Here is a 14,349-nt window from a genome sequence, read left to right as displayed (position 1 = left end):
ATTACCTAAGTTAGAGCATATGCTTGTTGGAAAAAGTGACTTTTGCTTATAGTTACTTATTAGTATTGTCAGTTTTCATTGAGAAACTGGATATAAAATCTGAAAAAAAGGTAATATCTGAGCTCAACCATTTTTCAGAGTGATTGAAACCATATTTATTATCTCTTTTGTGTGTTTTATACAGGATTTCAGTGTAGACTACACAGAGATTGATGGTTTAGTACGACAGCGGAAAAAGGACATAGAAGAATACAGTAGCACTGGTTCTCAGACCCCAGAATCTGAACACTCTCAAGGTTAGCACTTATTTTGGTTAATGTTAACCCCTTGAGTACCGACAGGCATTTTTTTTGCTGTAATTCTGCTGTGATCCCTGTGATTGGTGCACAGTGATCACAGGGCTAGGAGCTAATAAAATCCGCTCCTGATCAGCATACGGAGATTGCTGAGCAAGCGAACTGCTGCCACGTTTAAGCATTGGAAATGGTGGGAGCGACGGGATTACGTGCCTAGAGTGATTGAAGCTTATGCCCTGGCGGGAAAAGGAGGCCGCAAACGGGGTGTAAATTTCAATTTAACCTCCCTGGCGGTATTGATGGTTATACAAAACATGCTGTTTACAGTATTGATGTGCATACACATTAATACACTCCTGCACTGTATACTATACCCTTGCTTGACACATTTTGGCAAGTTACAGGAAAAAAGGTTATGAAAATTAATTGAATCACTTTTTTGCACAGAAATACTGGGGAAATTGAACGCCAGGGAGGTTAAAGGATACCACAACTGAACGTGTGTGGTTAAAATGAGTGCAGCACTGTATAGGGTGTAATACGCACATACCTACTGTTCCTCCCGCCCCCTCCGTATGCCGCCGTTCACACTCTATACACTCCGGTGTGCGGCGACTTGCTTGACCTCTCCCCCGGATATACTGCGCCCTGTGTGCGCAGTATGTCCTTCCCCCTTCACTTCTGGCCGTCGCACAGCGCGAGGCTCAGAAGCTGCTGTCCCCTCTGTGCTGCGTGTTCTCTCCATTACACCAAGCGTCACATGCTAATTATGTGACGCTCTGTGTAATGGAGCGCACACGCAGCGCAGAGGGGACAGCAGCTTCTGAGCCTCGCGCTGTGCGACGGCCAGAAGTGTAGGGGGAAGGACATACTGCACACACAGAGTGCAGTATGTCCGGGGCAGAGGTCAAGCAAGTCGCCGCACACCGGAGTGTATAGAGTGTGAACGGCGGCATACGGAGGGGGCGGGAGGAACAGTTAGGTATGTGCGTATTACACCCGATACAGTGCTGCACTCATTTTAACCACACACGTTCAGTTGTGGTATCCTTTAAGTCCAGAAGCATTTAAACAAGCCAAATAAGGTTTAATGTTCCAAACTTGGTGCAACAAGATTTGGTGTTGGCATTTGGTAATCATTATTTTGTTCTTCAAAAATGAAGCTAAATATATTGCCCATTTATTTATGTTTTAAGTCATCCCTCAGGCACAATGCTACCATAGACTCAAGTGTACATAGCTTCCAGTGTCTTTTCATAAACTAATTAAATACTTGTAAAGCTGCCCTTGAGATAAATATGTCCATTCAGTAGACTTCCTGACCTGCTTGCATCATAATCTGCACTGATGGGCCCAACTTCTTGTCAACTTGAAGTCTGAACAAGGGAATGACAAGAAAATGATTTGCACAATCTGCCTGCAAAATGTGTTACTGCAGCCAGCAGTGTGCCGCCTCTCTATCTGCATAGCACACACCTCCTACTAGTCCCTGCAATGCCACCATAGAGAGAAATCCCTCTTCCCCTCCCCCCATAGAATTATGCACAAGCTGTGTTTTTATTAACTCAACAAATGAGATTTGAGTGTGTGTATATACGGCTTTATGTTCATTTCAGCTGCAGTAGAAAAATTACTGTTCCCAGAGACCCATCTTTGTATCCACAATCGCGATTTGCAGGCAAAATCTCCCGATTCAGCCCGTCAATAGAACGTGAATCACAGCGCAATCGCCCCAAAGACGTTGCATGCAGCGAGTTTGCGATTGATTGAAATGGAAAACACCGCAGTGTGAATGTATCCATAGGGATACATTAATAGCAGTGCTTTGCTGATCGCCGGCGATCAGCAAAGTGCTGAAAAAGTGCCCAGTGTGAACCAGCCCTGAGACTATACAGGACATAGTAGGTATAGCTGCTCCTGTCTGCGCTCTAACAAACATGTTTTTTTTTTTAAGTTTTAGAATTCCCTAAGCAAGAGAAAACTGTCCTCACAAACTCTCACTCCCCTATCGTTGTGGAAAATCTCTTTAATAATGAAAGCAAATTAATTCAGAAAAGGATTGGTAAGTTTATTTTAGGCACTTTTTAAGGGAAACTTGCAACTGAACATTGATATTATAATAATTATGCATATATATATTTTATTTTACAGATGACAAAAGATTGTTTCAGAGACTGAACATTTCAAAGATTACCTCCTTAAATGGCTTGCTTTTCTTCTATGCAATTCTGTAAGTCTGTGTTTTTGTTTTTTTTCCTCTATGTACATATTTTTTACATGATACACATACACCAATATATGCCTCACTTGCCTTCAAGAAATGGAGGGGCATCGCTGACAGCACCCCGAGCACTGCTGCCATGGGGGGGGGGGAGCAGAGAACCGCAGATTGCCCACCCCCAGACTTGGGTACTTACTGGGGGGTGGTCCTCATTGCCTTGCCCTCCTAAAGGATTCCCTACTTTGTAGCGAATTGCAACCAGCCGCCAGAGTATGCAAGATGCACGACTTGGGAGTGGGAGAGACACCACCAAGTGAAGTGGGGGGGGGGGGAGAAGGTACTGCAGCCCCCCAAGGCGCTGCCACTGCTGGATGAGCTACCTACACCCTCCTAACCATCCCCTTCCCAACAACAACACCACCAAAGAGGAAGAGCTACTGAACTGCATTCAAAAGAAAAAAAAAAAAAAAGATGTGTGCTCAAACCAGGTAGCCACCAGGTGGCCAATATGACCAATGCTAGACTTTTTTTTTTTTCCCCTTGCTGCCTCGAAGTATGGCTTATGGAAGCAAATCATTAAGCCTAGTCAGCCACAGTCTCCTCTCAAGAGTAAATTAGCCAGTACAGAAGCTCTGCTGGTGCACGGCAATTTTCCCCAAACATCAAACTATTTTATCGACTATTGAAATCCTGGGGAAGAAATCGAAGGGTTGAGATGCAAACAGGAAGGCTACAAACAGGAGGCTCAAGGCTTTGTGGATAGTGTGTAACTGACTACAGATTTGATTAAAATGCAAAAAAAATTCTACTCTTGACTGCTTCAGGTAACAGCACATCTAACACACAAAAAAATGTTGTTCAGCAAGTTTTAGCTTTAAATGCCATGGGCCATAAAGTTAATCAGTCATTCAAGAAATCGGACCACTTTATTTTTTTTGTAACTCATTTCCTTGTATTCGTACTCCTCCCATCATCTTACTACTTAACAAGTTACTAAGGGAGAACAAAGATGAAGCAGATCATGGATTACAGTGATTACATGTTTGGTTTATGTCACTGACTTCTTAAAGTAACTCTGTTCACTGTAGTAATAATAATACAAACAAATAAAAATCTTAGGCAGTAGTGCACACAACTGTTATCTGAAAACGAGTCATGCCAGCCCAGATGGGTGATCATAAATTGGACTCGCCCCCTGCTATTTCCTTCAGTGTCCTCTGTACCTATTCAGGAATGTATGATCAAGTAGTATAAGGCAGAGTATGTGCAGGTGTGGGCATGGATTGTCAGTGAGGCTGTCTGTCAGTTTCACCTTTTCCCTTAGCTAACTCTACAGAACTGATTTAAAATTGTAAAATTAAGTGATAGTCATGTTGATCATGAGTTTAATGGCATTGGTAGTTTCTCAAAAAGGTTATCTATAGGTTTATCATGTCAGGTTTGAACAGGAAAATATATATTTTTCCCATTTGAAAAAAATAATGGGGTGTCTGTTCTGATCACCACCTTCTGTATTAGTAGTGATTTGATATTGGGTTTTTTTTGTACACCTTCTATACTCTAACCAATGTGATTTTACTTCCATGCAGTGTCTGCCTGCTGATCTTCTCCACCTTATACATGCAGTCAAGGATTGTACATCTGGAGGAACGGCTTTTCATGCTTGGTGCTGCAAAAGATGTGTAAGTATTCCAGGTTTAGTGGCTTCTAGGAAAGTCTGTTCCCTGTGGTGGTGGAACAGACACTGCTGATGTCATTTATCAGTGGAAAGACAGCAGTCATCAGGCAGTCTTTTCCAACTCCTGATTTGTATTTATCTATAGCTGTCAGCTGGAATATGAGACTTGTGGTTGTGAACTGATTAAGCTGTTTTTTGTTCATTCTGACTGCTTTCATCTCATACTTCTTAACAATATCCTCTGGTGGACATCCCTTCACAATATCTTTGATTCAAAATTATGCTAATTAAGCCATAGAAAGTCTCTTGAAGAGACTCCGTAACAAAAATTGCATCCCGTTTTTTATCATCCTACAAGTTCCAAAAGCTATTCTAATGTGTTCTGGCTTACTGCAGCACTTTCTACTATCACCATCTCTGTAATAAATCAACTTATCTCTCTCTTGTCAGACTTGTCAGCCTGTGTCTGGAAGGCTGCCAAGTTCTTCAGTGTTGTGGTTCTGTGATGCATCTCCCCCTCCAGGCCCCTCTCTGCACACTGCCTGTGTATTATTTACATTAGAGCAGCTTCTCTCTGCTCTCTTATCTTTTACAAGCTGGATAAATCCTCCTCTGAGCTGGCTGGGCTTTCACATACTGAGGAATTACATACAGGCAGAGCTGTCTGCACTCTGCAGGAAGAAACAGCCTGACACTTCAGTGGAAGATAGCTGCAGGGGGAAAGAAACAGACAAATGATCTCTTGAGATTCAAAAGGAAGGCTGTATACAGCCTGCTTGTGTATGGATGTATTTTCTATGTGAGGACATACTGTACATCAACCTACTTCCTGTTTTGGTGGCCATTTTGTTTGTTTATAAACAAACTTTTTAAAACTGTTTTTAACCACTTTTAATGCGGCGAGGAGCGGCGAAATTGTGACAGAGGGTAATAGGAGATGTCCCCTAACGCACTGGTATGTTTACTTTCGTGCGATTTTAACAATACAGATTATCTTTAAAGAAAACCTTAACTGATAAGGCTATGGACGTTTCCTTTTAAACCATACCAGTTGCTTGGCAGTCCTGCTGAATCAAACACCTGAAACAAGCATGCAGCTAATCCAGTCTGACTTAAGTCAGAGCACCTGATCTGCGTGCTTGTTGAGGGGCTGTGGCTAAAAGTATTAGAGACACAGCATCAGCAGGAGAGTCAGGCAACTGGTATTATTTTTAAAACATTCATCTCTTCTCAGTTTAGGTTCCCTTTTAAAGTAATCCTGAGACAATCACAGCTAAAGGTTTTGAAATTACCTGGGGCTTCCTTCAGTCCCCTGCAGTCTGTTGGCTCCCTCAGTGTCCATCCGGTTCCCACCATTGTGCTGATCCAGTAGGGTTGGGGGCCTCTGCACATGCGGGTCCTGGCTGCGCACATGCCCCTCCTGTGGCCAGAAGCACCCGGTGCAAGTACAGTTGGTCTTAACAAACTGCACATGCGCAGAACGCTACCAGGGGGGCACACGGCCGGGACTGTGCTTGCACAGTACTCTGCGACTCAGCCCAGTAGCAGACTGTATGGGGCTTGCAGTGGCCCGACCAGGAGGATGACAAGAGAGCCAATGGACCACAGAGTACTGACTGGAAGAAGGCAAGTATAAAACATTTTGCTGTGATTGTCTCAGATACACCTTAATAATGCTATTCTAGGCCTGATCCAATTCACCTTTTCTTCCAAGTTTTCTGCAAGGTGAGCTTTTTTACATCTTATCAATAAAATGCCTTTTTTAAGCCACCAGCAAACAAGGAAATATTTAGAATTATCCTGACAGTACATTTTCACCTACTTTTTTGTATTTTGTAAAGTGAATTGGAACTGGCCCTTATTTCCTGGCCCGCACCACTGCACCTACTTTTGCTTGTCCTGGTCCTCACCTACTCTCCCAGCCACTTTGTCCATTCTCCTTGTCAGCGCTCCTGTTGCCTACCCTCCTAAACATTGTCACTATGATTCCACTCACTCCACACCTCTGGTAGTACTCATCTACTCTCCCACCTTCTGTATTGAGCTGTCCTATCCCTCATTTGCAGAAGGATATCAATAGGACACCCATGATAAAAAATGTAATAGAGGTAAATGTAAAGTACTCTTTCGTAGGAATATGTTTTTGGTTAACAAGAAAATTCTGTAAATGGTTCTAAAAGTCAAATCACGAATACACCTTTAATGGTTTTTATTGTAAGGGTTTTGCTAGCTCTTTAGAAAGATGAAAACTCTTAGAAAGATGAAAACTCTTAGTTATTTTGGAGTGAAGAAACCAGAAAAGCTACATTTTTGTCATGGTCACACCCCTTCTCAGAAATGTAACACCTAGTCCACCAGTTAAAGGACAAGTGCAGTGAGAGGGATATTTATTTCCTTTTAAACAATACCAGTTGCATGCTAGCCCTGCTTATCCATTTGGCGGCAGTAGTGTCTGAATAACACCAGGAACAAGCATGCCGCTAATCTTGTCAGATTTGACAATGTGATCTGCTGCATGCTTGTTCAGGGTCTATGACTAAAAGTATTAGAGGCAGAGGATCAGCAGTACAGCCAGGCAACTGGTATTGCTTAAAAGGAAATAAATATGGCGGCCTCCATATCCTTCTCACTTCAGTTGTCCTTTAAGAAGGAACATACCTCGCACGTAAAAGCAGATGCTGTATTTTGACCAGAAATCGAAGGTACCTATATCACTGACAGCAAACGGTAATCTATGGGGTTGCTGTTTGCTTGTTTGGTGTGTGGCACATTTGATGTCCTCACAAGCATATTAAACAATCAACTGTGCTTATTTATTATTATTAATAATATCTAAAGCACCAACATATTACGTGGCGCTGTACAAAGTAGACAATAATGTACATCAAATATGGGCATTGGTACAAAATACAGAACTGGTGGTTACAATGACAGATGTAACATGATGAATAAAATGTATAACAATCTATGAAATGAATAACAAATTCCAAAACACAAAAGATCAATTTTAGTGACTTTACTGGCTAGATTTCTATACCTGGATACATTTTAATGTTCTTTTTAGGCATACTATTATCACAGGGGTGCCCACACTTTTTTGGTTCGCGAGCTACTTCACAAGCTTCCGATTCAAGGTGATTCACCCCCCCCCCCCCAAAAAAAAACATAGGCAGAACAACCCCCCCCCCCCCCCCTCCACCCTGAAAAAGTGTGATAGCCACTTACACTACTTGATGTCATACTATACTCACTATCCACTCCCTGTTGCTACATTGCTGATTATTATAAATCCTGTGATGCTTTAGTCACCAGCTCCACTCTGCCATCTTATATAGTCCCAGGAGAAGTGTGGGCAGAAGAGCTCCACTCATTGCAGCCAGCGTCCTACTGTTTCAAAGGACAGCACAGTGAGCACCACCACTCCAGAGGATAATGATTCCTCTCTTCTCCCTCCCCCTCACACATAAAGCATGCAGGAAGCACACTTTGGTAACGCTGACCCCCACAGTGTGTATTGTTATTACCTGGCAGCCTGGAGCGGAGCACAGAAAAAAATAATTCGCTCAGGTCCAGGAAATAGCAGCCGGGGGAGGAATCCTTCAATTCCTAAGACAACTGCTGGAGGGGAGGAGCCACAGACACACTAGCAGCTCTCATTTGCTGCTATGAACTGCCGGGAGTGGCCACGGAGACTGACACTGTGCTCTTGCGCTGTGATTGGCTTTCACCGCATGCTGACAGTGCAGCACCAGCCAGTCACAGCGTGAGAGCAGTGTCAGTCTCCGTGGCTTCACCACTTTGAGCGTCTGACCGCAATCTACTAAGCAGTCCTTCGCGATCTACTGGTAGATCGCGATCGACGCATTGGACACCCCTGTATTATCGGCTTCCATATTACCAGGACTTTTTTGCATGTTTTATATTTCAGTAAATGTCTTTAACAACATTTTTTTTGTTAATTTGCCGAGTGCACCTTGCGTTACATGCCTGCTAACAATAGACTGTACCTCTGTTTTCTTTAGATGGTCTGTGGATCAAGGAGTGAGCAGTTGGCACATTAATGCAAACCATATTTGTGAAGAATTAACAGCCAACCTGGCAAAACTTGACAAGGTACAACCTGTCTGTTTTAAAACCAAAGCCCCACAAGTTTAGTCTGCGCACTTCTAATGGAATCATCACTGTATATGTTGTGGAGTTGATTGGAAATCCTTCACTTCAATTTTTCTCACTTTTTTTCTGTCTCCTACCTTCTCATTTTCGTTTGTGTATTGTCTCTTGCTTTACATTTTTCTCTTAGTAGCAGTAGGGTATTGTACCGTGTTAGCCATCAGTAAAAGCGAGAAGTTTTGAATCAGGGTGATACCATTTATTGGCTAACTCAAGCGTAAGAGTAAGCAAGCTTTCGGCTGCATAGCCTTTGTCAGGCTTCAATCTTGTTTTCAGAAAACAGGATTGAAGCCTGACGAAGTCTATACAGCCGAAAGCTTGCTTACTCTTACTCTTTTAAGTTAACCACTAAATGGTATTATCCTGATTCAAAACTTCCTACATTTTTCATTGCTATACATTTTCTTTTCTGTTGCCCATGTTTATTCCTCTTCCATTCACTATCTTGTTTGTCTCTTTTAATGCCCGATTTTTGTGTGTCTCCCCTCCATTCGTTCTGTCTCACTTATACACTCTCACATATAGCTTCTTTTTACTTGAGTTGGTTATACACCTATCAATTTTTCTGATCTAATTCTGACTGATTCAATAACTTTGATGAAATCTGTCAGTACTCTATTGCTCCAACATAGCTGATCAGTTAACTTTTAATTGATGTTGCAGTGGGGGGATTTATTGCACATAGCATAGCACTGTATTTAGCGCCTATGGTTCAATCAGTGAAAATGAATTTGCCATGCAAGAATCTATCCCTATTTTATTTAGCTCCAATTGGACAGAGCTCAATTAGCTTAGTATAATTGACCCGTATATAGCCGACTTAACTCCTGCTCCCTATTTTGTTTTTATCAGATTTATGCTACTCTAATTCTAATCATCCCACTAACTTATCATACATCGTTGGTGTGTTTTGCAACATTGGGATGGGGTGACTTTTTAACTGGAGTTTTGCTTTTAAAGGGAACCTGAATTGAGACCTATGGAGGCTGACACATTTCTTTCCTTTTAAACAATAACAGTTGCCTGGCAGTCCTCCTGCTTAGACTTAAGACACTACTGATGTCAGAAAGATAACTAGATTAGTGACATGATTGTTTCAGCCAGAGCACCTGATCTGCATTCTTGTTCAGGGTCTATGACTAGAAGTATTAAGGGGCCCACACACCTAACTATTTTCCCGCCGATATACAGCAGATTCGATCACTGTGATCGAATCTGCTGTGAAATCGTTGCGCAAACGCTGACAGAACGTTGGATTTCCGTCCGAAATGAATCATTCCCATCGATCCATCCGTGCGGAAGATTTTGCTTAATCGCCGGCGAACGGGAGTGCGTCGATAACAGCGTTCGAATGCCCGACGACCGACGCTAGCTGCAATACATTACCTTATCCGGCCGGCGCGAGTCCCCCAGTCTCCGCTGTCTTCTCCGCGCTGGGCTCAGAGTCTGGCTGGCTTCACTGAACTTCACTGAAGCGCCCTCTACTGTTTAATCTTCCCCTGGACAGGAAGTTCAGTGAAGCCACCAGCCGGGCCCGGAGACCAGCGCGGAGAAGACAGCGGAGACTGGGGGACTCGCGCCGGCCGGATCAGGTAATGTATGCGGGCGGCAGCTTCACAGATTGTGATCGGTTTCATGCTGAAATAGATTCACAATCTGCAGTAAAGGCAGCTATACGATCCCTCTCTGATCAGATTCGATCAGAGAGGGATCTATCTGTTGGTCGATCTGATGGCAAATCAGCCAGTGTATGGCTACCTTTAGAGGCATAAGATCAGCAGGACTGCCAGGTAACATGCATTGTTTAAAATAAAAGAAGTATACCAGCCTCCATATCCCTCTCACCTTGGATTCTCTTTACAGACTGTTTTTCCACCAAGCACAATCTTTAACTTGCCTTTATTACAGATTCAGAAAAACTTGCAGAAGCTTCTGGAAGATGCAAACTAGAGCTTAGAATGTTTACGTAATCCTGTGTAGCCCAGTCTCTGCTGGACAGAGGAGTTGTATTGCGAACTCTAATCATTGAACTGTATGGAAAACCAGGAATTCATCTCAGGAAAAGCGTTCTACTCTTTTTCTCCATGTTTGTTTATTTCAGTAGCAAAAGCAATAAGATGGTTAGCTCCCTCCGCATTCCTTTCTTCTGACTTCGAGGGAGATCTATTGTTTCATGTTGCTGTGAAAAAAACTGTGTTGCACATTTATCTGTAATGATAGAACAGAAGCACTCCTCCTCTTGTCTTATTTATATAATGTGTTTTGTTTGCTGGAACTGTAAACCAGCCATATGAAGACTAATTCCTAGTTGCGCCATAATGCTGCCAATTTAAGTTGAGATACTGTGATGGAAAATGTCTTTAGGACATCAGAGTTAAAACACAGTGCCCAAAGAGTCTATACATACAGTACATTCAGTACAGTATCTACACCAGGATTGCTGTCTCATTTGCCTCCACCAGGCTCTGTTTCCCGGCAATCAGACTGGACCCCTGACCACAAGTGGTTGGTGACCTCTGAACCAGGAATTCTTCATCTGCGCATTTTTCTCTTATACGCCCCTCTGGGTGCGCTTCCGGCACTACCATGATCGCGGTACACGTGCTCACAATCGTGAAGGTCCTGGGAGCGTGGCCAGAGGGCGTCCAAGAGCAAACTGTGTGGGTAAAGAATATACGGATCAAGGGCCGCCAACTACCAGTAGTTTGGGCCTAGTCTGGGACTGATTGTGCGGAAATAGAGCCTGGTGGGGGTAAAACTGAGGCGACGATCTTAGTGTGGATTAAGGATGATCAATGAGATGCACATTCTTCTGACATTATGCAAATATATGCATCTTGAAAATGGACCAATCAATTTAAACCCCAGTTTAAATTGATTGGTCCATTTTCAAAATGCATATATTTGCATAAGTGTGCATAAAGTTGCATCAATTCGGAAGAATCTACATATCTGTGATCATCCCTAGTGTGGATAGCATAGTTAATGTATGTATAGATTCTGTATGGGTACATTGTTTTTAACTCTGATGTACTCTGAATCATAGAGAATATGTAGGTGAAAAGGGAGGGTATGGGAAATGATAATCTACTTTGGGTAACTCAGGATGCTATCGGTGCAGACTGTGTTGCTCACTGGTGACAATAGAATATTGTACAGTGTTATGGTGGGCATAGGTAGAATGATCTGAACAATCTAGATACAGATCAAAGCTTATCAAACTGAATGAAGCATAGCATATTTGATCTGAAGCATCTGAATGATCTTTGCATTGATCAGCTAAGTCAGAAAGATTAGCTCCAGTCTGTGGCAATGGATGGAGTGGATCCTTGCACCTCATTCCATTTGTGCTGTTTGTCTATTAATAGATTATTCAGATAAGTATTTCATTTAGATTTGTATGGCCCCCATAAGTTTCCATGCCCAAGATCTCATGGCATTCTTACTACAGAATGGGTTTTGTGCTGCTAGAGAAAAATGCTGCATCCCACGCACCTTGATGAGAAGTGCCTAAAATAATATGGGCTATTTGGTGCAGTTGTCTCTCAACACTTCGTTTTGAGGAGCAGGAAACTGCTAAATATAGATTGCAATGTGAATGTCTTGGCAGCTTCATGCATCGTCTGACTGCTCATTAGACTGTGAGTCAGCTTCATCGTACTGGTTATTCATTGTCCAATGAACAAACAGATGACCTATTAAGCTGCCAGCCCGAAGTAGGAAATAACAGCAACAACTTCCTGGTTGTGGTCATGTGAATGCCAAGACTTGGCTGAACAGAACGAAGCATCCTCTAGCAGTTCTGTGTTTCAGCTTTGTATTTAGTTATTTGCCAGAAGATTTGCTTAAGTACATAATCTTTTTTTGCTAATAAGGTCACCTCAAACCACAGTAGGTTATGGATTCATAAGCCAAATCTAATTATCTTAAATAGGATGCCTTTATGCAGACAGAAGTTCCATCCATGACCCAATACTTGGACTTCTTTTTCAGTCTGGTCAGGTTGTTTATGATTGTAAATTGTTCTTGTGCATTCTATTAAGGCAGTTAGATGGGTTTAAAGAGGTACTGATCTACTGGGGTTTTAAGTGATCACACTGACACATACATGTACTTTAAAATTCTTCTTGAACCCATACAAGTAAGTGATCAATTGCCCCCTTCTATCCAAAAACACACACAATCCATAAAATTAATGATAAACCCCAATTGCTATACAGATTAGGAACTGTTTCCCCGTTCCAAAACTAAATTCTGTTTAAATCTTGAACTTTGTTCTTCTCATTGTAAAAGTTCAATTTAGCATTTCAACGAGGCACTGTAGTTCCCTACTTTGAGATTACTTACTGAATGTCTATAGTTTCTGTTATATGGATTTGTGACACTTTTTGCCTTTTTTTACCTTCATACTGTTAAAACCTATCACTGATGACACATTTTGTTTGCATGTTTACCTGAATTTGGTATAGGGTAGAGCTGGACCAAAGAGTACTTGTGAGGGGGATTGTTTGCAATGGATGTTTTAGCTAATGTGGTGAATGCTTGAAGGTCTAGCTCTTTATTGAATTTCACTCAATTTGTATACAGAATCCATGATTTTCAGTAAAGCACCTTTTCTACCGGAGGCTGAAGGTGGTGAACTCTCCGCCTGTTAGCTGCTCTCCCTGCATCGGCCGAGTGCTTGGCAGCGCTCATCTTGGGCGTTTGAAACAAATCCCCCTATGGAGTTATATATGAGTGCGGCAGTGGCTGCTCTCAGATGTGATCTGTTGATTTTTTTTGCCACCAGGTAACACCAAAACATGACCTGGTGTTAGAGATGGTGCCTTTCAGCTGCATAAGGCTTCTATTCCATGAATATCTGAACTGCTCATTTGTCGAGCAGATCAGCGGTTCAGCTGCCAACCACAAGTACCATTTGGCTGCAATTAGATGCAGCCTAATGGCAGCGGTCGGTAACACTGTGCGTCACATTTGACAGCAGCATTACCTGGCGGAGAAAAACAGTCTCCTGGTGTGTCTGAGCATGACAACCACCGTTCTCAGATGCAGCTACATGGGGAGGACTGCCTGTTGGCTACCTGTACCAAGTGCCTGGTTGGTGGACGGGAACAGCTGATAGACCGTGGCTTTACCACCCTCAGCTGCTTATGGAAAAGAGGCCTAAAATTGCTGCCGAAATGCGCTCATGACCAGCAGCTGGGAGGCTGAACTGCCCGGCAAGCACACTGTTCAACCTCCCATAAAAAAAAATTGTGGATTTCGTATACTGTGAAATCTCATAAGATCTGTTATAACAGTAGTCTTACAAAATGGGTTGAATGATTCTCGGATGAAAGCCACTTGTTCTGCATCCATGAAATGTCTGGTATAAGTGAACTATACTTTTTAATCATTTCTATGAAATGTTTGTTGTTAAAAATGTTAAATAAACTTAACTTATATACTGCACCCAGAGTAAGTGTTTCATTACAGTTTTCAAAAGAGAAATGTATGTATGAGCATTATTTTGAAGATTACTTAGAATTAACTAGCTCGGAGTGGCTGAGTTTTTCTTAAGAGTGTGTTCTGTGGTCCTGGTCACTATACTAGGTCAAAAGTTTTCAATAACTGCTTGGAACTAGGGACGGATTTACCCATAGGCACTCTAAGCGAGTGCCTAAAGGTGGCCCATATATAAAAGGCGGCTCTTTGGCCACCCCAAAGTGGCCCCTCTGCTCCCCCTCCCTCCCTTTGCGGAGCGGTAAAAATTCCAATGTTCCACCAATGACATCCTTTCAGCAGCAGCAGCAGCAGCGCATTCAGCACCTTCTCCACTGCTGCAGCTGCACGTCTCTCTGCGTGTGACCCCGGCGGCTTGTAACGGCAAGTCCCATGTGTCATGTGACTGGCTGTTACAAGGCGCCGGGTCACACGCAGGTAGACCCACTGCGATGGATGTGCTGCTGAAGGGCCGTAATCGCTGTGAGCCTGTGAGTCTCTTC

At 42.8% G+C, this 14,349-nt stretch overlaps 1 protein-coding gene across 5 annotated transcripts in view; it reads left to right on the top strand.

Annotated features, from left to right (window-relative positions):
* GRAMD2B (GRAM domain containing 2B) overlaps nucleotides 1–13,816 on the top strand; it is a 170,316-nt gene extending 156,500 nt beyond the window's left edge. For all 5 annotated transcript variants that reach the window (XM_068246819.1, XM_068246827.1, XM_068246833.1 and 2 more), the window contains exons 9-14: nucleotides 185–296; nucleotides 2,251–2,358; nucleotides 2,448–2,526; nucleotides 4,107–4,199; nucleotides 8,218–8,308; nucleotides 10,274–13,816. In XM_068246819.1, the coding sequence (XP_068102920.1) occupies nucleotides 185–296; nucleotides 2,251–2,358; nucleotides 2,448–2,526; nucleotides 4,107–4,199; nucleotides 8,218–8,308; nucleotides 10,274–10,315 (525 nt within the window). In that variant the 3' untranslated portion in view covers nucleotides 10,316–13,816. The remainder of the gene's footprint in view (nucleotides 1–184; nucleotides 297–2,250; nucleotides 2,359–2,447; nucleotides 2,527–4,106; nucleotides 4,200–8,217; nucleotides 8,309–10,273) is intronic.
* The last annotated feature ends 533 nt before the right edge of the window (nucleotides 13,817–14,349 follow it).

This window comes from Hyperolius riggenbachi, chromosome 1 (genome assembly GCF_040937935.1).
Source record: "Hyperolius riggenbachi isolate aHypRig1 chromosome 1, aHypRig1.pri, whole genome shotgun sequence".
Classification (NCBI taxonomy): domain Eukaryota; kingdom Metazoa; phylum Chordata; class Amphibia; order Anura; family Hyperoliidae; genus Hyperolius; species Hyperolius riggenbachi.
Note: the sequence above shows the minus strand (reverse complement) of the source record. Positions and strands in the feature narration are given on the sequence as shown.